General features: G+C 43.8%; 2 protein-coding genes across 5 annotated transcripts in view; one reads left to right on the top strand and one right to left on the bottom strand.

Moving 5' to 3' along the window:
• Nucleotides 1-4904, bottom strand: part of WDR59 (WD repeat domain 59) — a 56804-nt gene extending 51900 nt beyond the window's left edge. Inside the window, exons 1-2 of the mRNA XM_016196545.2 lie at nt 4823-4904; nt 1323-1372 (exon numbers count right to left, since the gene is read on the bottom strand). Of these exons, the coding sequence (XP_016052031.2) occupies nt 1323-1372; nt 4823-4876 (104 nt within the window). The 5' untranslated portion in view covers nt 4877-4904. The remainder of the gene's footprint in view (nt 1-1322; nt 1373-4822) is intronic.
• Nucleotides 4905-14093: 9189 nt separating this feature from the next.
• Nucleotides 14094-23643, top strand: part of ZNRF1 (zinc and ring finger 1) — an 88743-nt gene continuing 79193 nt past the window's right edge. For 2 of the 4 annotated variants that reach the window (XM_087827357.1, XM_016196570.2), the window contains exon 1: nt 14094-14953. In XM_087827357.1, the coding sequence (XP_087683483.1) occupies nt 14530-14953 (424 nt within the window). In that variant the 5' untranslated portion in view covers nt 14094-14529. The remainder of the gene's footprint in view (nt 14954-23643) is intronic. The other 2 variants (XM_016196579.2, XM_016196562.2) reach the window with 2 other exon arrangements.

The raw sequence follows: 23643 nt of genomic DNA, 5'->3' as shown, positions 1-23643 counted from the left end.
GAAAATGTAATGTATTTTAATAAACACTACCTTTATAATTATTCAAAGTGTATTTATACATTTTTTGGGATACCTTATACATACTAAACTTTAAATGGGTGAATTGTATGGTAAGTGAATTATATCTCAATAAAGCTCTTTAAAAAAAAAAGTGAGTAGGAAGGGGACAGAAAAGAAACACAGCAGTTTTTCCTTACTTATGCATCAGGGTGACACAAGAAAATGGTATTGATAATTGTCTCTGGGCAGTGGAGTCAGAGGGAGGAAGGAAACTTACTTTCCATTGAATATCCTTTTGAATTATTTTAATGTTTGCTATGTGCTTTATTAAAGGTAAATTAAAACATGATTTCAAAATAAAATGAGGTTAACAGAAAATACTTCATTAGTTTATAAATGGATTCATAAACAACTAAGTTAAATGAAAATACAGCTGAATTTGAGAGGTAGGAGTTTAATCTAGAGCAACATGAGAGGGAAGGGGAGCCCTGGCCAGTGTGGTTGAGTGGCAGAGCAGCAGCCCTCGCACGGAAGGGTTGTGGGCTAGATTCCCATTCAAGGGACTGTACCTGGGTTGCAGTTTAGTTCCTGTGCCCCAGTTGGCGTGTATGCAGGAAGCAACAGATTAATGTGATGTATGTCTCCCAAATTCATGTTTCTCTCTCTCTGTCTCTCTCCCTCTCCCTCCCTCCCTTCCACTCTCTCTAAAAATCAATGGGAAAAAATATCTTCGGGTGAGGATTTAAAAAAATAAAAAGGAAAAGGGGGATCTGTCCATTAAATGTTACCACACTGGCACAATGTTAGGGTGATTAGCAAATTCAGAGATGGCCCTTAATTACCAGTCTTAAACTTTCTGAGCCAGAAGACACTACAGAAATTAGGTAGTTCAATTTATTCATGGTGAAATTAAACTTCTTCATGAGAAAACCGAGTCCAGGGAGGCAACTGAAATGTCCAAGGGCTCATAATTAATGGCATTGCCAAAAGAGAACCGGGATCCCCTAAATCCTAGTAACTACCTGTTAAACTATACCAGCTGGCATCCTTCTGAAGAGTCTGGCAGTAAACAGAAAATTGCAAGTTTAAGACCAAACTACAAGTCACTAAAATTTAAAGGAATTTTATTGCTTACCTCTTAGGGCAGAGACAAAAATAACTGCAAATAATCCCTAGAAGTCCCCCTGAGGTCTCTAGGATAGCAGAACTAAACCCTATGACTATAACCTTTAAGTATAAGAGTATTTTCAAGTTTCCCAGAAACCTCTTAATTTGCTATTTGTTCCCAGAAGTCAGGGCAGACAAACAGCAAGCTTACTTACCCAGAGAGCACTGCATGCTGGCCCAGACAATCCACAGACATTGCAGTTGCCTGCGAGAGAGAAAACAGATTTAGTTCTGCTAGCAAAGCTGTCTCAGGTTGAAGAAGACAGACAGGTCATCAGTCACTGTGGGGTTTTCCTCTTCCCACGGCGAAGGCAGTCCCCAGCTGGCAGGAATCATTAGTTCTCTACATTGGGTACTTTTATTCCCTTCTGGTGCTCATCCAAATCTCACATTTACCTTCCACAACAGGGCGGTTGCTATCTGTTCCCTGCAACACCAGGACTACACACACAAGCTGGCATATTCTAAATTGAGGAGACAGAAGTCCTGGAGCTCTTGAAGAATCTGACTAGGATGGAGCAAGCAAAACCTGACCTAGGACAACAACATCATTCATTCTCTCTCTCTTTCTCTCTTTCTCTCTTTCTCTCTCTCTCTCTCTCTCTCTCTCTCTCTCTCTCTCTCTCTCTCTCACACACACACACACACACACACACACACACACACACACACACACACACACACACACACACACACAAAGACACCACCAGTGCCTTTGCTAGGGGCATGAACTCCTCTAAGCTGAATGACAATGTAACATTCAAACACCACCCCTGCTGAAGCCACTGGCTACACAGGGGCACGAAGAAGTTTTTAGAGTAACAAAAATGTTCTGTAGTTTCATTGTAGTGATAGCTACAGGACTACATACATTTGCCAAAACTCAACAAATTGTACACAAAAAGGGGTAAATTTTACTGTACATTAATTATACCTCATTAAACCTGGATTTTTAATACTGCTATGTGGAAGACATATTGGAAGGGGAAAAAAAGCTGGGGTGCTGGGAGAGAAGTCCTAGAGTATGATCGGGGAAAAAAAGCTGGGGTGCTGGGAGAGAAGTCCCAGAGTATGATCAGCTACTTTGGACATACTGAGTTTGAGCTATCTCACAGATGCTGGAGTAGAGACATTCAGCAGACAGCTGTTATGAGTCCTAAATTCCTATCACCATCACAATAGTCATACCCTGTAGTATTTTTTTAAATTTATTTTTATTGTTGACACTATTGAGTTAGAGACTTGTTAACTGCACATTCCGCTGCCTTACCTCTCTGAGTGGAAACTATTCCAATCTCCACTACACTTTCCAATACTATAGCCAATAGACACAAGTGGTTATTTAAATAGCAATTAATTAAAACTTAATAAAAAATACAGTATCTCGGTTACACTAGCCTCACTTCAAGTGTTCAATGGCCACATTTCCATCATCACAGTAAATTCTACTGGACAGTGTGGCCCTACAAGATTACAGTGTTAACACTCATTGATTCCAGCGACGACTTCAGAGTAGTTGCCAAGCAGCACAGGTTCTTCACTATTAACTGGTGATAGTAACAGCTCAAGGCATTATTTTATAAAGTGGATGATGCTTGTATAAGCTGTTAAAGAGCTTCACCTTTCAGGCTGAGGGTTTTCAGTATAAAACCTAAAAGCTTTAATTTTTTTTAAATGATTTTTAAAAGATGTGGGGTGTTTTGAAAAGTTTATTGTTTGGCCTTTCTTTTCAGAAAGACAATATTAAGAATTTCAACTTTTTGTTTCTATATTAATGAAATAGTTAATAAAATGGGTCCCTACCCCTCCTAATTAGCACCAGATTCAACCATAAAACCATGCTAAGTCATGCTAAGATGTACCCTTCCAATTGAATAGAAAAATTGGAAAGAAGAACAGAAGCTCCCACAAGGCAGTTAAATTACCCAATTCATTCTGTCCTCTTACTTTGACAACTGCTGTTTCAGTTTAATTATTTGATACCATTTCATAGCATCCTAACATATGTGTCAGCACCCTCTCTGCAGGTCTCTTCAATTATATTTCTGAGTGAAACTGCCTAGGTTTCTATGAGAATTAAAGGGTTTACAGATTAGCAGCTTCCATATTAGCAGGCTCAGAGGTACCATACATGATTTTTTTCTTAGTCCCCAGTGTAAGCAATTAACAATATGGATAACAGGAATATGGTTCTTTTTCCCTAGGAGTCTGGCACCTCCCTTGGGAAAGCAGGCCTCCCAGAGACACCATGCTCACAGTGCAAAGTGTTTCAGGATCCTTTAATCAGAATGATGCTACTCAGACTCTCCATGGGAACTATGCATCAGAGAGCACTACAGAACAAATGGGTGGGTGGCTCCTCCACACACTGTCTTTATGGCAAAAACCAGATGAGGTTTTAGAAAGAAGAAACCACATCAACCCCTTGTTGTAATCCATTTTCCCTTCAGAATAAATCACCTGAGTATCAACACAGTGCCAGGCACAGTGTGCACCTGGCCACAAGAGCTCAATAAATCCTTGTTGAATAAATGAATGAATGAAAGCCTGGCACACAAAAGGTATTCTAGAAATATCTGCTGAGTAAAAAGAGAATCACTCAGACACTGTCCTAGGTGCTGGGGAAGGGGTGGGTGGTTATGATATTTATTGAGGAGCAACTGTGTGATAGGCTCACACAGTAGGAAGTAGGGTAATGTAATGAACGCCAGTAAGAGTCCTGGGGACAGCTGCCTGTTGCCACATAATGAAAGGCCTTGGTCAAGTCAGGGGATCAGCCAAACCAGGATCAGCTTCCCCGCTGGGAAAAAGGGGATAACATCTACTTATGTTGCCTGGCTCTTTCATGAATTAGAAAAAGAAAATGCAGACAAATGACAGCACGACCTGGCATATAGAAGACAGGAAATAGAAAAAATGGTAAAAATCCCTACTAAGTGCTAACACTCTTTGAGGCTTACCATGTGCCTGTCACTGCAAATGTATTTACACTTTCTAAATGTATGGCCTCCAAATTCTCACGCCAACTCTATTAGGTAGGTACGATTCACACTTTCTCACAGGTGAGAAAACTAATGCGCAGAGGGTGATGACAGGCGAGGGACTGAGCTGGGATTCGAACCCAGGCAAGAAGTGCAGGGCACACTCCTATGAACTCACTATCTGGGATTTTCCACAATTCTAGCATCAGCAACCACTTAAAAGCTTAGGCGCTGATACAGGCACTTTGCGTTCAAGTTCTTCTGTGTGTTTTTAAACCAACTCCACCCCAAAGTCCTGTGAGGCAGAGCTGGGAGAGTGGCCCAAAGTCACTAAGCGCGGCCCCCGGCCTCGAGAAGTAAGCACCCTCTCGCCCACCGTCCTGGCCCTGGGAAGCCTCTCCTCATCCCTCACTCGCGCGCAATCTCTGCGCCGCGGGGTCCCAAGGCAGACCCCACTCTCCGTACCCCCGGGGGTAACCCCGGAACCCTGTTCGTGCCTGCCCTAACCGCCCCCTCACACCCTCGGGTCTGACAGCTCCGGTTGTTCCCTAGTTCATCTCCCCACCACCGGCCGGAGGGGGCGGCCCCGCCGCCCCAGAGACAGACCCGGCAGCGTGGGGGAGGGGAACCGGGAGGGCGCATGCCCAGAAGGCTCCATTTGGCCCCCGGCTCACCTGGGAGTCGCGGAACTCCACTACCACGTTCTCGCTGCTCCATCGTGCCGCCATCTCCCGCCCTGGTCGCCCCGGTCCCAGGACCACGCGTTTCCACCTCACAAACTCGCGTACCCGGGCTGAGCGAGCCCCACGCAGCCCCGGAGCGAACCCTGCCACGCCACGCCCCCCTCCGCTTGACTGCAAACCATTGGCTGACCCAAACACTGGCTCCGCCTCCCTTCCGGGTTCCCCCAATTGTGGCACCGCTCCTACAGGAGCAAGCACGCCCCCTCCACTTCCGTCACTCGGCTTAAGTGACACACGCTCCCTGCCGCAAGATCTGCTGGGAGTTGTAGTTCCAAGGTCAAGTAGAGCGTGGGTAACCCAGGTAGAGCTCACAGAACGTCTCGCCGAGGTGAGTGGCTTGTTGTCCTCCCTGTTTCCTCGCCGGTAAGGCCAGGGATGTCTACAAACCAAAACTCAACATTCGTTCCAACTATAGGTTACCTCTTCCCCTGAGGTGTGCCATCAAGTCATTGAATGCACAATTTATTGTTTCATACGGTACAGCAGCACCTGCCAAAGTGTTCAGGGATCCCAGGGATTTCCAAAGGCAAAACAATTTTGATAATCATACTAAGATGTTATTTGCCTTTTTTCACTTTCTTTCTCTCACCAGTGTACAGCAGAGTTTTCCAGAGGCTGCATGATATATATTGTAACAGACTGAAAGGGAGAAGCAGATGTGAGAATCAAGGAATTTGAGTGTTTTGTTTTGTTTTCAACGTTTATAAAAGTTTACTTGAGCCAAACTGATGACTTGAAGCCAAACTCAACTGCTTCTCCAGCGGTTTTTTTTATTAAGCTAGACATTAAAGAGATTTGCCACTTTTCCCACTGAAATGTTTTTGTTTTGGAAAATATAGTTATTTTTCATTTACAAAATGTATTATTGTCCTAGCCAGTTTGGCTCAGTGGTTAGAGTGTCATCCCTCAGACTGAAGGGTCCTGGGTTCGATTCTAGCCAAGGGCACATACCTTGGTTGCAGGCTTGATCCCCAGCCCTGGTCAGCCCCATGCAGGAGGCAACCAACTTATGTGTCTCTCCCACATCAATGTTTCTCTCTCTCTCCCTTCAACTCTCTCTGAAAAGCAATGGAAAAAATATACTTGGGTGAGAATTTAAAAAAAAAAAGTATCATTAATGTTAATGTAAAGTAAAATAATGACTATGTTTTAAATTCCCAGTTTTGATTTCTAATAATTATTATCAGTAGATATAGCCCACGTAAAAGTTTGGTGGGGATGGGGGGAGATCTTTAATAATTCTTAAGAGTGTAAAAGGATCCTGAGATCAAAAAGTTTGAGAACCACCCGGCCAGGCATGGCTCAGCGGTTGAGCATCAACCTATATGATCCAGGAGATCTTGGTTCGATTCCCAGTCAGGGCACATGCCCGGGTTGCGGGCTTGATCGATCCCCAGTTAAGAGCGTGCAAGAGGCAGCCGATCAATGACGACTCTCTTATCATTGATGTTTCTGCCTCTCTCTCTCCCTCTCCCTTCCTCTCTCTGAAATCAATAAAGATATATTTTTTTAAAAAAAAGGTTTGAGAACTGCTGTGATTAGCATGACAAGTGGTGATTAGGTTCTCTTATTTTATCCCATCTTCTCAAAATTTGGCTTAACTGACTTAGCTTCAATTTTTTTATAGAAAGGGGAAATGACCTTCATTTATTTGGTGGTTGTACGGAGTTAAGCACAGGGCTTGAAATGTAGACAATACTCAAGTGTGAACTATTATTGTTGTTAATATTATCATTGTTTCTATGTGCAACTGCTTGTGTGAATAGAGATAAAAAGTCTTCTCTTATTTCCTGGAGTGTTGGATGTAATGGGAAAGACAGACTTATCAACAGTTAGGGTGGCCAACTCATCCCAGGAAACCCTTCGGTCCAGACAAACTTGGATAATTGGTCACTGTACAACAGGTATGCATTTGGCAGAATGAATTTGGTTTTATAAAGGACTTGAAAGCAGCCCTGGCCAGTGTGGCTCAGTTGGTTGGGCTTCATCATGTGCACCAAAAGGTTTCGGGTTCGGTCCCCGGTGGTGGGTCCTGCAGGAGGCAGCTAATCAGTGTTTCTCTCTTGCATCAATACTTTTCTCTCTCTCCCTTCTCCCTTCCTCTCTCTCTAAAAATCAATAAAAATAAATTTTAAAAGACTTGCAAGCAGTGTGACAGGAGAGGACAGACTAAATGGGGGACCTGACATAGCATCCTGAAGAAGGTAACATTTAAGCTTATCAGCACAATATTAGTATTTTAATAGAGTATACTATCAAAAGAAGTACTTCAGCATTAAAAGTATGAAAAAAGCCCTTGGAGTATGGATACATTCCAAAGACATAAAGCAGTTCTACAATTAATACTCATGGCACTGTGCTTCCCTTTCTTTCCTTCAAAATACATCACAACTTGTAATTCAATATTTCTTTGTTTATTTCATATTTTTAAGCTTTGGGAGGACAGGGACAAGGTCTGTCTTGTTCAGCCCTTCATGGTGACTGCATATACAAGGCACTCCTTGAATATTTACCCAATGAATGAATGTGAAAAGCATATAAAGTCATGCCCTCGGGGTGCTGTTTAGGTCAAAAGGATGCTTTCTGTGAAACCAAAAAGTAATTTTTAAAACTATTCACAGTCTTTGCTTGTAATTCTTTATACCCAGAAGGGAATACAGAATCAGCAATCATTCCCTTAAAATCCCTTGGCTTTCTTTCCCATCCACCTATCATTTATTCTCACAAACTGCAACCCTTAGAAAACTCCTCTAGCCCTGGCCTCCACCCTCCCGTTTTGGCCTGTCTTCCTACCTCCCAGTTTCCTCCCAGTTCTCCATCACAAAAGGCCAAAGACTGCTCTGGAGAAAAGGGCCTCAGCTCCAAGAGCCAGGAAGGGGGAAAACTGCAAACCAGGTTCAAGGGCATAGAGAAGGAAAGATAAAGAATGCTTTCTAGGGCCCAGCCAGTGTGGCTCAGTGGTTGAGCATCGACCCAAGAACCATAAGGTCAAGGTTCAATTCTGGCCAGGGCACATGCCTGGATTGTGGGCTCAATCCCCAGTAGGGGCCATGCGAGAGGCAGCCTATCGATGATTCTCTCTCACCATTGATGTTTCTAACTCTCTCCCTCTCCTTTCCTCTCTCTGAAATCAATAAAAACATATTTTTTCTAAAAAGCATACTTTCTAGGGGGGAAGCAGGGGTTGGTGGAAGTAGGCAATGGGGAAAAAGGGGGGACATCTGACATCTGTAATACTTCCAACACTAAAGATAAATTTTAAAAAAAGAGAATACTTTCTATGCATGCTCGTGCCATCACATAGGAATATGTTGACATAAGAAACATCCAAACCTGTAAAGAATTTCTATAAGACTTTATTAAGCCAAACTGATGACAGCTGCCAGGAAGCAAGATCTCAAATGTTCAGGAGAATGACAGTTTGGCAGTTTATTTTTTATGCATTTGAGATAAAGGAGGGAAGGTAAGAAGGATTACATAAAGGTGGGAGAAAGCAAGACAGGGATTGTATTATAGGATAGTTAACAAGAGTGCAGTGTGTGCTTTCTTGAGGGTGGTTAACGCTATTTCAAAGATGTGTTAACCTAGGTGCCCAAAAACAATGGGCAGGGCTTGCTTAAGGCAAAAGTAAACCTTTTACTAAAAAAGTTATATGCCTGCCTGGACCAGTGTGACTCAGATGTTTGGAGGGTAGTCCCTCATGTTGAAAGGTGTCAGGTTCGATTCTGGTCTAGGCACATACCCAAGTTTTGGGTTTGATCCCTTTGATCCTAGGCCGGGGTGTCTACGGATCAATGTTTCTCTCTAACATGGATGTCTCTCTCTGGTCTCTCTCCCTCTCGCTCTCACTCTTGCTCTAGCTCTGAAATCAATAAAAATAAATAAATAGTCATATGCCTGAGGTGTGACTATCCATCATAACTTGCCCAGTTATGAATTTATGATCAGATCACTCTGTGAGGTTACTTTCCATAGAGTCCCTTTATCGGCCTCAATATGAATTCATTAACACACCATATTCTTACTTGTTTATTTACCTATTGTCTGCAATGTCCCGAGTGCTCAATAAATATCCACTAAATGAGTGATTAGCAAATAGTCAGGGTATATGGCAGGTTGTGGCAAGACGTACAGCTAGAAAACTTGGAAAGGGCTAGTTAGGAAGGACCCTGCTTAGGCATTTGTTTTATTTTGTAGATATAGATGTAGATATAGATATATTCCAAAGCTCTCTGTCTGTCTGTATATATAGTTTAGTAATCTGTTTCCCACCAAAACCAGTAGGATTGTCCTTACCTAAGCATTTATGCAACCTTTCCCCACTCCCATCTCTTTAGTTCATATTTGTCTAGTTCTCAAAATCTGCTTGTTATGGTTCATAGGCACAGAAAGTACTTTGGATTTCAAATTCTTGGTGCTCTGCATTCTCTCAATGTTTTCTGTCTTAAATATGAAAAGAGCCTGGTAGAATTTTTGAGAGAGGAAGCATAAGCACCTTTCTTTCTTTTTTTTAATCCTCACTCGAGGATATTTTTTCCATTGCTTTTCAGAGAGAGTGGAAGGGAGAGAGAGAGAGACACATCGATTGGTTGCCTCCCAGATTGAGCCTGCAACCTAGATACATGCCCTTTGTCGGAATTAAACCCGGAACCCTTCAGTCCTTGGGCCAGTGCTCTAACCACTGAGCCAAACCTGCCAGGGTATGAGCCCCTTTCAAATCGCTTTCTAGGGCCATTCCTTTCCATCTCCCATCCACACTGTCATCATGAAAGAGTGGGGACTCTGGCTCAGTTGATTGCGTGTCATCCCATACACCAAAAGGTTTTTGGTTTAATTTCCAATCAGTGCACATACCTAGCTTGCAGGTTCAATCCCCAGTCAGGGAACTTATGAGAGGCAACTGATAGATGTTTCTCTCGAACATCAATGTTTCTCTCTCTCTCCCTTCCTCTCTCTCTAAAATCAGTTAAAAATATCCCAGGTGAGTCCTGGCTGGTGTGGTTCAGTTGGTTGAGTGTCATCACATGCTCTGAAAGGTCACCAGTTCGATTCCGGGTCAGGGCACATACCCAGGTTGTGGATTTGTTCCCAGGGTTGGGGCCTGTGGGGAGGCAACCAATTGATGTTTCTCTCTCACATCAATATTTCTCTCCCTTACCCTCTCTCTAAAGTTAATATATGTATATATATGTCCCCAGGTGAGGAAAGGAAATGAAGGAAGGAAGGGAGGCAGGCAGGGAGGGAGAGAGGGAGAGTGGGGACTGGGAACTCTGGAACTAAGTCCAGAGTTCTCTGGCTGCTGCTTCATTGCTGTGTACCTCTGAGATCCACATATGAGTATCCTGTTTGAATCAGAGACAGGGGACTGTTGGGAGTCCCTTCCCTTGTCAAGTAGACATGAACTTGCTAACCAGAACACAGGGCCCTTATCACCAAACAATGTCTTTTCAGAAGGCCACTTGCTAGGAAGGCAGGCTATGTGGCCAAATAGAAATCCAGGGCTTGGGCTGTCTCTTATCAGCAACTAGCCTTGCAAATTTGAACAGGACCCTTTATCTTTCTAGAGTTCTATTTCCTCTTCTGCAGAATGTGCGGTTAGCTCACCCCTCCATCTGTCTGCATCTGGGAATATTGGAACCCTGCCTTGAGCCCCACTAGCAATTTCTCTCCATCAGTCAACAAAGATTTGTGGACGTGCCCGCATGTTCAGGCTCCTTGCTAGGTGCGTTGGTTGCCCATTACCCTGGTTTCCCTGTTTAAGTTTTCTCTTTTTAAGCAAAACAACAAAAATGTAAAAAATAAAAATAAAAAAAATAGTAAAGAGCCCTGAGATGTTTGGGAGGGAGTTTCTTACTGGGAGATACTTGCCTACCCCCAGAGGAGGTGCTGGGTTCTCCCTCCAAAGTCATAAGAAGCCTCCCACACCCTCTGGCTTATGGAGACAGAGAGGAAGGCATGGGTTTCCCAAGGCTTCCCAGGAGTAGCCCTAACAAGCCTGCTTCAATACTTCATGTGTATGTGTGTGTGTTACACTGTACTTCACATATCATAAAATTCACCCTTTTAAGTGTGTAATTCAATGTTTTTTAGTATATTCACAAGGGTTGAGAGCCATCACTATTATTTAATTCCAGAACATTTTCACCACTCCAAAAATAAAGCTACTGTTTTAGCAGCCATTCTCCATTCTCCCCTTCCCCCAGGCCCCTGCAACCATTAACCTTCTTATCTCAATGGATTTGCCTATTCTGGACATTTCATGGAACTGGAATCATACAACATGAGGTCTTTTGTGACTGGCTTATTTTACTTAGTATAATGTTTTCAGGGTTCATCCATATTATAGCATGTATCAGCACTTTTCTTTCTTTTTTTTGGCTGAGTAATAGTCCATTATATAGATATACCATATTTGCTGTATTTCTTCATCAGCAGGTGGTCATTTGGGTTGTTTCCTCTTTTTAGCTATTTTGGATAACGCTGCTATGAACACCCATGTACAAGTTTTTCTGTGGACATATGTTTTCATTTCTTTTGGAAAGATACTAAGAGTGGTATTGCTGGGTCATAAGATAACCCTATGTTTCATCTTTTTAGAGAAACCGCCAGGCTATTTTCCACAGCAGGTGTACCATTTTCCATTCATCAGGAAGGTATGAGAGCTCCGATTTCTGTACATCTCACCAACACGTGTTCTTGTCCTCTTTGATTTAGCCATCCTAAAGGATGTGCAGTAGTTCTTCTGAAGCTCTGTAAGAACAAGGACTCCTCCATCTGTCTGGCTCACCACTTGGTATCCCAGAACTCAGTGTAGAGCCTGGTACTTATTATTCATATTTTGTCTAAAAAGTGTTGAATGAATAGGTAAATAAAAAACTAGTTAGATGGTTACAATACTTACTGATTGTAGGAATATAGGAAAAAAACAACATGTTCCAATACCCAAGAAATTACCTTTGAGTGTCTAAATGAGAAATTTGTGCACACCTAAGATCCTAATGAGTGATTTGAAGAAAAACAAGAAAGCCTTTATCTCCCCAATAGAGATCTGTCAGGGGATCTGGTATTCTTTTTCCTGCACGCTACTGAACCACCCCTTTTCTGCTAGGTAATCTTTCTTCAGGGAGGAAATTGGGTTAAATTTAAACTTTCACATTTTTCTTCAGATCACTCGTTAGGATCTTAGGTATGCACAAATTTCTCATTTAGGCACTTAAGATAATTTCTTGGGTATTGGAACATTTCGTTTTTTCCTTACGTTCATTTCTCCTACAGAACTTTTTTTTTGATCCTCACCTGAGGATATGTTTGTTTTTTACTGATTTTAGAGAGAGAGGAAGAGGGAGAGAGAGAAAAAAAACATCAATAGGTTACCTCCTGCACGTGCCCCGACCTGGGGGATTGAACCTGCAACCTGTGTTATGTGCCCTGACTGGGGATCAAACCCATGACCCCTTGGTGCATGGGACAACTCTCCAACCTACTGAGCCCCACCGCCAGGGCTCTGCTACAGAAACTCTTGACTTCCTTCTGCAGGGCTTTTTGCTCACTCTCAAGCACTCCATGCTTGCAAATAGCTTTCCTCCTGTTTCTTTCTAAGCTAGTCACACTGGGACAATCAATACCTATGACAGACCAGTGCTTCTTTTTTTTGGTTTTCTTTTACTATTTCTGTACACCCAAGAAACATCCAAGCCTTTAGAGAATTTTTATAAGAGTTTATGTGAGCCAAACTGATGACAATTACCAGGAAACAACATCTCAAATGCTCTGGAGAGTGACGGTTTTGCAGTTTCTTTTATACACTTGGACTTAAGGGGGAAATATGAGAAAGATTACATGAAGGTAGGAGAAAGCAATGTACAGGATAGTTAAGATTATGTGCTCCCTTGAGGATGGTTACACTTTCCTTCAAGGGATCTGAAAAAGAGGCATATCAAAGGTGTGTTAAACTAGATGCACAGAAACAAATGGACAGGGCTTGCTTAATGGAAAGATAAAACTTTTACTAAAGAAGTTACATACCTGGGATGTGACTACCCATGATGACCTGTCCAGTTAGGAATTTATGGTCAAATCACCCTGTGAGGTTACTTTCAGTTAGATTCATCACAGCACCCCTTTTTTGTCCAATTCACTTGGAAGTCAGCTAGACCAGGTGATGCTCATAGACAGCACTCAGTACTTGGAAATTAGTGAACGAATGAATGAATGAACAAGAAAACGTGAAAGGGATATACTGAAAACGCAGACTTCATCAACAAATATTTATTGAATACCCATTGTGCCCCAGGCCCTGTGATACATGCCAGGATAAAAGGTAAACAAAAGACCCCTCAGGACACCGGACGACGAAGTTTCTAAAATCACTAGTCCTAGCTGCATTATATTCCCCTGTCTATATCTTTTCACCTTTTATCACATAACTAATGGTTTTCAGGATCGCATTTTAGCTAAGGTATCTACTCATTTGTTTAAGCCCAAAATAAGTTCTGATGGACAGTCCCCCAGTGCGCTGCTAAAAATGCCCCAAACGCTAAATGTCCTGATCTTAGGGGTCCTTGGATGGAGAACCTCCTAAAGAACCGACAGAGCGTCCACCAGAGGGTGCTGTGGGGGCAAATTTGAGCCGGGAGGTGAGCTTGACCAGTGACCCTCGGAGCCAGGCAGGCGTCTTCAGTAATCTTTGCTCTTCCTCAGGCTCCCCTCCCACCCCCTTGAACCATCGCCGCCCCTCCCCCATAGGTGGTTTCCTCGAATAATTAGCCACTTTCAGGGACTTAGCGCTTTCTTTGAAAAGACCCCACGCTTCTGTTTCTGACACCTGGCGCTTCAGGCCACTCCGGTCACCGGCCCGCCCGCGGGGGCCGGGAGGCAGGGGGGGGGCCTCCGGGGCGTCAGCGGCCGAGCGCCGCGGGGGCCGTGAAAGGGTTAAGCCGGCGGGGGGGGCGGGGAGGAGGGGGCGCGGGCCGCGCCTGCGCTCTGCCGCTCTCCATTGTCTCCACGGCGGCGAGGAGTGCCGGCGAGCGCAGCCCGGGACTCAGCGAGGCGGCGCGGCTGGCGGGGCCGGCAGCAGCTTGAGCGAGAGCGCGACGCGACGCGACGCGACCGCGGCTTCCCGAGCTCCGCTTGGCCGCCCAGCGCCGCAGCCCGCCCGAGGCCTGGAGGGGCCCGGGCCACCGTCCATGGTCGCGGCGTCCTGAGGCGGGGGACGCGCCCGGCGCCCCCAGCCCTCCTCCGCCTCCTCCGGTCCGGTTGGCGGCCTCCTCCGGCGCCTCCCCGCGCCCGCCCGCCGCCTCCCTCCCTCCTTCCCTGCGGCTCCCCCGGCTTTCGGGAGCCCGGGGGCGGCCTGTGGCGTGCCGAGCCCGCGCCGGACTGCGCCTCCTTGGACCTTGAGGGGAAACATGCGCTTGGCTTGGATCGTTTTAAATTCTTAGTTTGGAATCCCCGCCCGCCTGCCTTTTCCGCCCCGAGGGTTTTGTTTTTTCTTTTTCTTTTTCTTTTTTTCCCCTTTTTTCCCTCCCGATCTCCTTTTTGACTCCCTTCCCCTTTATGCTCGCCCAACCCTCCCTCCGCTGCTGAGAAGTGGGGGAGGGCCTCGGCCTCCAGGTTCCCGCCCCATCGGGGCCCGGGCGAGCATGGGGGGCAAGCAGAGCACGGCGGCCCGGTCCCGGGGCCCCTTCCCGGGGGTCTCCACTGATGACAGCGCCGTGCCCCCGCCAGGAGGGGCGCCCCACTTTGGGCACTACCGGGCGGGCGGTGGGGCCATGGGGCTGCGCAGCCGCTCAGTCAGCTCGGTGGCGGGCATGGGCATGGACCCCAGCACGGCCGGAGGGGTGCCCTTTGGCCTCTACACCCCCGCCTCCCGTGGGACCGGCGACTCAGAGAGGGCTCCAGGCGGCGGAGGGTCCGCTTCCGAATCCACCTATGCCCAAGGCAATGGTTACCAGGAGACAGGCGGCGGTCACCATAGAGACGGGATGCTGTACCTAGGCTCCCGAGCCTCGCTGGCGGATGCTCTACCTCTGCACATCGCACCCAGGTGGTTCAGCTCGCACAGTGGTGAGTCCGCGGATGGTGGAGGCCTCGGGGGGTGGAGTGCAAAGGAGGGCGTGCTGGGGCGCCCCAAACCTTGGCGCGCGTGCGAAGGTTTGCACATAGAGTTCACGACCTGGATCTGTCTGTTGTCCCCTTGGTTCCCGAAGCCAAGGGACAAATTGGATACCGACCCTCTAGAAAAGAGGCTTTCTGCGAGGTTATGGAGCCTGGCGTTTTAGGATTTCAGGCGTTGGTCCACTTGTGGATGGGCAGAGTGAAACCTGCCTTTTTAAATACCACTTATTGGCATCACCGTCCTCAGAGAAGAGATCTGGCCTGGCTTATAGCAGTCATCCTTGGTGCTTTCTTTCTGTAACTGCAGTATTGTGCCTACCTCACCCTTACCAGACAGAGATCAATTTGACCAAGCGGTGTCTCCCAGACAAAGAGTGTGAAAAGAAATCAGGGACAAGTGGTGGTTGGATTAGGGCTCTCACTCTAGTGGGAGAGAGGGGTGCTCAATTTTTGCCACCCTGCTGGAGGTCTGTTTGGATTGTTTAAAATGGAGCAGATAGCAGGCTGCTGGCATAGACAGGTGTGGCCTGCTGAATGGAGGACCAGCCAGGGAGCCTCCCTCCCAGCTTTGCAGGATTAGGGCTCTGGTCCTCCGTGCTGCATGCAGTAGGCTTGGCTCAGTGACTCTCACATCCCTCCATCTTTTTTTCTTCCCCTCCATGCTAAGTGCTTGGTCTCCCAGGTAATCTGCATCTTTTTGTAACGGAGAGGTGGGATTTTATTGCCAGGCTGTTGGTACATGACAGGGGAAGAGGAGGATTCAAAGAATCTGGGTGGATTCACATTGTGAACTTCTAGTGATAACCCAGCGAAAAGCTAGAGGAGGATTTCCCAGGCTCTGACTGGCAGGAGCTTCTGGAGGAAAACAGGGCTGTCTGCTCTGCTAACCTGAGAAGCCAGATTAGGCTTCTAGAAAACTGGTCAAAAGGGGTGTCCAGCCGCTATTTACTAATTGGCCTTTATTTTTGGAAATAGTCTGGGTTCTTTTTCAACTCTATAAACTTTAATTTGTGAAAATTTTTTTTGAGAGGAAGGGATAGTGACTGATTACAGGTAACACTTGGAAGTCGCTTTTGAATTGGGAGGATGGTATTTTATTACCTGAACAGTCCTCTGGATATTGTTGAAGCTTCTCTGACTTTCATCACACTTGGTCTTGAATGAGATGCAAGGCATGACTGACTGCCTTTGGCTCTTTTAGACATTTGATTGGCTTTAGACACCTTGAAATTAATAATCTTTCTTATAAAACTTGGTCCAGAAAGTGTCAGCTGTATTTGTGAGATCATGTGGTTAAGTTTTTAAAACAACTGTCATTAGTATCTAATTTTAAAGTGAAAAGCACTATAAGAAGTTTCTCTAAAATCACAGAATTTTGTGTATTGTAAACACACAGTTTTGTGTCGTGTAAAATGTAATGAACTCCTGTCTGGGGAAGGAGTTCCCTGTTTGCTAAAATTTCTTGTCTTTTACTAGAAACTTCTTTTTCCGTATTCCACCACCAGGTTTCATGCTAGAGTTGTGAGTTGGATTCCAAAATTTCAGATTCCTTAGCTGTGAAATCTTAATTTTTTTTTCACCCACTTTGGTGAGAGTAGGAAGAACAACTGAACCATGAAAATACAGGAAATTAATACAGCATATTAATCCCTTAAGGGATTCATATTAAAGCAAGTGTTGGGGGCTACAATTAACATTTTGGGTAATAGCTTTCTTCATAGGACCATCCTATCCTTTTTCAAGACATTGAGCATACCTGGCCCTGCCCACAAAAAGCTCTTAGGAATTTCTAAATGCTCTTGGTAGGGGCATGGCGGTACCACCCTGATGGAGAACCACTGCTTTCAGAATTCGTTCTTTTATTCAAATAAAATAGTTTTTTCCTGTGCAGTTTGAGATGAACCTTCATATTTCAGCTCTTCTGCAGTGGTGGTTCTAGCTCCCTTTCTGGAACAGGTCAAGGGATCTTCCTTCCAGGACATCCCTTTTCCTCTCTTGCTCATTGTTATAAGAGAAACCCATTTCTGTTTTGGAGCCTTTGAGTAAGGTCTGAGCAGTTTTTGCTCTTGTGTCATAAAAGCATAAAGGTAAGGATTTCGGTGCACAGTTGACTAGATGCCTGCAGGTTGATGTGATGTTCTTGCTCATGTTTTCAAGGTGCTTTGGACCTCTTCTTGGGCACAGAAAATACTTGTCAGTGAAATGAGTGGGGGAGTTCAGTGTGCAGGAGGCTTCTTCAAATAGACGCTGTATCAGGAGGTAGAATCCTGGGGTCCCAGCTCCTCTGAATAGCTGTGACCTTGGGTGAGACACATTTCCTCTCTTGAACCTCATCTTTGTTATTTTTAAAATAGATGTGTGATCCTTGGCAGCCAGCCTTGTAAGGTTGTTTCCCAAATCCTGTGAGGATTCACAGTAGTCACATTTGTCTTCTCTTGGTTCTTACACTTTCTTGGGCTATGACCCTCTCACGCCCTATTCCCTATGCCTGGAATGCTTTTCCTTTCATTCTCTACGTGGATAGCTCTTCTGATCCCTTGACCCCTTAAGGTTCAACTTAAATTTCTCTTCAGAGACCACCCTTAAAAATCCACTCCCTCCTGTTAATCTCTCCAGTCACTCACCTGTTACCTTACTTAATAGCACTTATGCTTTATAAGTGTTTCATTTATCTGTTTACTTTTTCTGTTTAGATCGACTAAATTTTAAGCTCCATAAGAGCAGAACTGTTCCTCTAGATCACTATTGTAACTCTTGTATTGTGTGTGCTTGGCACAAATACTTGTTGAGTGTGCCTTGTGTCTATCATCTCATTTAATCATCACTATAACTCTATGAGATAAGACTTTTTATTCACATTTTACAGGTGAGGAAACTGAGGTTTAGGGGGAGGTTAAGGAACCTACACAAGTCAGCTGGCTAATAGGTGGTGGAGCTGGGATTGGAATGCAGGTCCTGCTAGAGTCAGACCTGGGCTCTTAACCGTTATACTCTACTGCCTCTCCTTCGAAAACAAGGAAGCTGTCAGGGTCCTGGAAATTGCACTGGCCTGTGAGTCAGAGGACTGCACTCATCTCCTGATTGGGCTACTAGTTAACTGCCTACTTGTGGCCTTGGGCAAGTGAATCATTTAGCCTCAGAGTCATCATTTCTTCACCTGTAAGATGGGGATAATATTTATCTTGCTTACCTTGTTGGGTCTCCTGAGATAGTGTTTAGAAAAGCCAAATAACATACAAATGGAAGTGGTGTTCCTTTAGGGGCACTTCTAGAGTTCTTGGTCTTCTTTCATCTTAGAGTTTGCAGGGCATTGTGATTTAGGACTGTGTGAACTGTTTTCCCAAAATGGAAGCTAGTACTCTCTACTGAAATTGTACCTGCATTGGTCGACCATTCATAACAATGAATGCCATTGAGAAGAACTGCTTTATAGGATTGGAGTTAGAGAGCCCATTCCTCTCCACATTAAAATGTAAGTTTTGCTGTAAGGTGTTTAACTCCTAATAGTGTCCTTTTTATCTCAGAATATGGATTTCTAGTTGTGGGGGTGGGGAAATCATAGACAGTCCACCATGTTGGAAGGAAGAGGTTGTCTGTTTTCTGGGTCCTACTACAAGATGGCTGGTCATTGAGGGTTTCACTCCAACTTGTTAGTCATATGTATATATATATACACAGGCATATTCAGAAAAATCTAAGCTGTTCTCTGTTGTCACCAAGCCATCACTGGGGGCTGATAGAACATGACTATAAGTCTTTAAGCATGCTAGCAGGATATCTCATGGCTTCTATATTGCTGCCACTCTAGGGTTCCCAAGTGATTTAATTTTCTTTATTCTTACTGCATTGGAGTGGATCAGAAAGCCTTTTTGTGCCTCACCATAGGTGTGCTAGAGGCAGTGATCCTTTACATGGTTTCTGGAGAAGGAAAAGCATTCTGTGGTCTCCAAAGAGCATGATGGGTCCCCTGCCCTGCAAAAAAGTTCCATTCTTAAGACTTTTTTAAATGCAGAGTTTTTGGTTCTCTATTAACCATGAGGGCTTATTTTCTATAAAATAAATGAAGTTCCCTCGAGGAGAAGATAATTTCTTGAAGGTCACAGCGAACTCTTACTCATTGGGGTTTGAAAGGTGTTGTAAGAAACAGATTTCCCTCTTAAAGTGTTTGCTTTATGGAATGTGTACATTTTGCTACTAAACAAAGACACACCCCAAATATGTCACAAAGAATACTCTGAGCCAGGCCATTCTTAACCAAAGAAATGACACACTAATTCCTTTGGGAAAAGAAACATGCTTTATATTTTACAAATGTGATATTCATCCCAAGCTTATTGAGCGCTAACGTTTTGGTAAAACTAATTCTAAAACTAAACTTATCTGGTGACAGTTTCAAAATTGGAAAAAACTTCATAGGGAAGTGGTGGTAACTTAAATGGGTCCTATTTCTACTAAGCCTTAAGTAGGGGTGTTTTAATGACAGTGGGTCGCTGAGGTTGTGGTATTAGAATCTTGAAGTTAACCCCAAACCATAATCCTAATCCCAGTCTTTAGAATGATGGATGAGTGTAAATTTCCATCTGTTTCTTTATCATGGTCTAGTCTGAATCAAATGGTTTCTAGTGATTACTGTGGGTACTGGCTTGAGTATGAGAAGGTACTTCATAGGTCCAGTAGTTGTTGTTTTTTAATCCTTCACCTCAGGATATATTTTTGATTTTAGAGTGAGAGGAAGAGAGAGAAAGAAACGTTGATTGGTTGCCTCCTGTACTCGCCCTAACTGGGATAAAACACGCAACTTAGATATCCTAGATATGTGCCCTGATCAGGAATCAATCCTGCAACCTCTTGGTATATGGGATGACACTCCAACCAACTGAGACACCCAGCCAGGATGATACAGCAGTTTTAACTTCTGAATCTTATGTTCTCACAGGACACATGTTTATTTTTGAATCTAGTAATTGAGTTCCTGATATTGATAAAGGGGTGAGTTGTGGGTATAAATAAATAACTTGAAGACCAACCCTGAAGTAGGAAGCAAGTAAAGAACCAAGTTTAATCTTAAAGCAGCAGCTGGGGTAGTTTCTAGACTGATGAGACTATTTACCTTGACATCTCCCCAGAGTTGTTAGAATGGAGAGCACCACCTTCCTCTCTTGGGAATAAAGAGGAAAGGGGAATTCTCTGGGTCCCTGTAAACAAGCTAGAGGAAGCATGGTAAGAATTTCTAATGTACTCTTGGATCTATAATGAGGCAGATACAAACAAGAGCTCTTTTCTGTAAATGGCTCAAAGGATTTTCAACTTGACCCTTCCCAATATTCTGTAGGGGGCTCGTTCACAATGCAGTTGACTGGACCTCACTCCCAGAATTCAGTACAGTTAAGAAGAGACCCAAGAATCAGTGTAGGACCATCCATATCTGAACTTCAACTCTACCATGGATATAGCTTTTCTCTCCCCACACAGAAAGAACTGTGATTCTTTTGGGTGCATTCATTAGCATTATTTTCAATATTGCTAAACCAGGCAGATCTTACCAAAGCAGGATCCATACAAATCTCATTTGCTCCCATAGGGTAGATTCACCCGGCAAGAGCATTGTTCATTATTTTATGGTTTTCTCTTACATGGAACTAAGCATTTTGGTCCTACAGATAGGCCTAAGCCAATCTGCCTTAGTCCTGAGAATTGAAGTTGCTCCAAACAAGTTAATTGTGGCAATGTCCCCTTTCCTTCTGTGCTTGTCTTCCCCCTGATTTTTCTTCTAAGGCACAGCTGCTGCCTTTAGCTACTTGTGCTACAGAGGAGCTTACTGAGTTTTATCCTCTTATATATCCCCAGCCAGCAGCTATACAAGTCAAGAATTTAGGATGAATCCAGACTTTAAATGGACAAAACACCTCTTACTTACCCAAAAGTATGAGACTTGTTGTGTATGTGTGTGGAGATCTATTGAGCTAAGACATTCATTTATTCAACTAGTACTTATTGAGTGCCTCCAGTCTTCTAGGACCTGTGCTAGGTGCTGGGAATAAGTATTTTTGAAAAGGGTGATTAACATGACTTTGTTCTTTCTGTCGATGTAAGAGCATCCAAACCTGTAGAGAATTTTTATAAAATTTATTCGAGCCAAACAGAAGATACACCTGGAAGCAACATCTCCACAGACTGAGATAAATGCTTCCAAAAAATAACAGGTTGCAACTTCTATGCATTTGGAATTGAGGGAACCTTAAGGAAGATTACCTGAAAGTGGGAGAAAGCAAGGTGGGGTGGGGATCAGATTACAGGATAAAATTCTGTGGTCTCTTGAGGGTAGTTTAAGAAGGAGGGGTCTGAAAAGAGGCATTTCAAAAGTGTATTAACCCAGACTCACAGAAACAATGGGTAGGGCTTGCTTAAGGCAAAGATAAGCCTTTTACTAAACAAGTTATATGCCTGGAGCCTGACTACTCACTAAGACCTTCCCAGTTAGGAATTTATACTGTGTTCAGATCACCCTGTGAGGTGACTTTCCCTAGAAGCCCTTCAGGTCCACATTCCTAAGAATCTTTGCTTCCTTGCTCCTTAAGAGAGAGTCTGAATTTTGCAGCTTGTGGAAGATTTTACCTTCTTCACCAGTGTCTTGGTAGAATAAACAAACATTCAGGGTTTTGTTCATGAGGCAGCTACATGGATGATATTCCTCTGTACGCATCGCACACACTATTCATTCTTTCCTAAACCCTAGTTCAGAGCTGGGGCAGGTAATCTTTTCTTTATGGTTCCAGTCTAGTGCCTACTAAGGAATCCCTCATAAGAGCTGGGGCAGGTGATCTTTTCTTTATGGTTCCAGTCTAGTGCCTACTAAGGAATCCCTCATATGCCCCAATACAGGTGGTCCTTTTTCTTCTCAATGAGAATATCAAAAGAAAAACTATTTTTCTAACTCTTCTTGTATATCTTTGACTTCAGGATCTTTTTCATCCCTAGAGCCACTTTTCTTTCTCGTCATTGAACACTGCTTTCTAGAAGCATGATCCACCATTTTTTAAATCTGTCTCTGTAAAATTTATCCCAAGTCACAAAAACCCATAAAGAAACATAAGGAACAGTTTTCCTCGTTGGTCTTCTAAGTGTGTGCCTCTGAGCTCCACAACATTGACATTTTAGTGCTGTTTTAAGTAATTTTTAAAGCCTTGTTTATGATAGCAGACCTAGTGACTAAAATGTCATTCCTCCTGGAGTAATTATTAAATCTGTGTTATAGTTGAATATTTTTTTGTTCAAACTAAAGAATTTAAAAGAATGCTCCATGTTGAGAGACTTTATGCAGACTTCGGCTGTAAGGTGATACCTTGATTTCTAAAGGATAATTTTTGGAGAAGCCTCACCTTACATTTAGGAATATGCAGTCATCTTGATCTTGCAGAATTAAGCTTGTCATAACATGGCTCCAACTTTCTTGTTGGTAGTACCTTTAGCCCTTAACAAGGTATAATAAGCCATGCTTTACAAAGGGTTCTGAAATTAGTCACTTCTACTACAGTACAGTATCTTTTAAGGTCAAAGTTGATTTGTTAGCAGGTAGGAGAAGCAGATCTGGAGTCACCAAGATGATCTGGGACAGATGGAAGAGGAGAACCCAATACACTAGACCCTAGATGGCTTGGTCATTTTGCCCACATTTCTCAGCTCTTTGGAGGTATTTTTATTTGTTTCCATCTCAGATAACCTTCTTTTTTCTCTTCCTTTTCTGCTAAGAAGTTGTTTTTCCCTTTTTTTTGTTTTTAATATATCTTTATTGATTTTAGAGAGAGGAAAGGAGAGGGAGAGACAGAGATAGAAACATCAATGATGAGAGGCACTGATCGGCTAGCCCACAACCTGGGCATGTGCCCTGACCGGGAATCGAACCCCGATCACCTGGATCCTAGGTCAACGTTCAGCCACTTAGCCAAGCCCGGCTGGGCAGAAGTTGTTTTTCCTTAGGGAGCGCTATTAAGATTATTTTGTCCTGAGGCCTGCCCAAGTACTTTGGGAATCCTAAGAAGATTTGAGGGAGTCCAACCTAAACCAATGAAGTACTTCATCTACCATAAATACAAATTAGCTTTCTGTAATATTGTTTTGTACTGTTTAGATCATTTATACTTTTAATGCCCTCTAAGGTATGATACCATCTAAGTCAGCTTTTCAGAGAAACTTTTTTTTTTTTTTAATTCTCACATGAGGACATGCTTAGAGAGAGGAAGGGAGAGAGAGAGAGAAATTTCTATGTGAGAGAGAAACATTGATTGGTTGCTTTCCTAATGCACCCCAACGGGGACTGAACTCGCAACCCAGGCATATGCTCTGGCCGGGAATTGAACCAGCAACCTTTCGGTACACAGGACGACATTCAACCAAATGTGCCACTCCGCCTGGGCCAAAGAAACTTTTTTATAACACTGCCCATCACTTTAATGAGCATCACCAAATACCCATGTATACCACATGTTAATGGATTTCCTTAGTCCTGGTAGATATGGCTGAACCATTCATACCATTGCAGCCAGTAGCCCTTGAGAACTATGGGAAATCTAAGACCTGTGATGAGGGCTGGCTTGTACACTAGCTAATGTCTGACGAGCCTAGTCATGTTGGCTATTTAA

This window comes from Miniopterus natalensis, chromosome 18 (assembly GCF_054644295.1).
Source record: "Miniopterus natalensis isolate mMinNat1 chromosome 18, mMinNat1.hap1, whole genome shotgun sequence".
Classification (NCBI taxonomy): Eukaryota; Metazoa; Chordata; class Mammalia; order Chiroptera; family Miniopteridae; genus Miniopterus; species Miniopterus natalensis.
The sequence above is the reverse complement of the archived record's forward strand: the minus strand, read 5'-3'. Positions and strand labels throughout refer to the sequence as shown.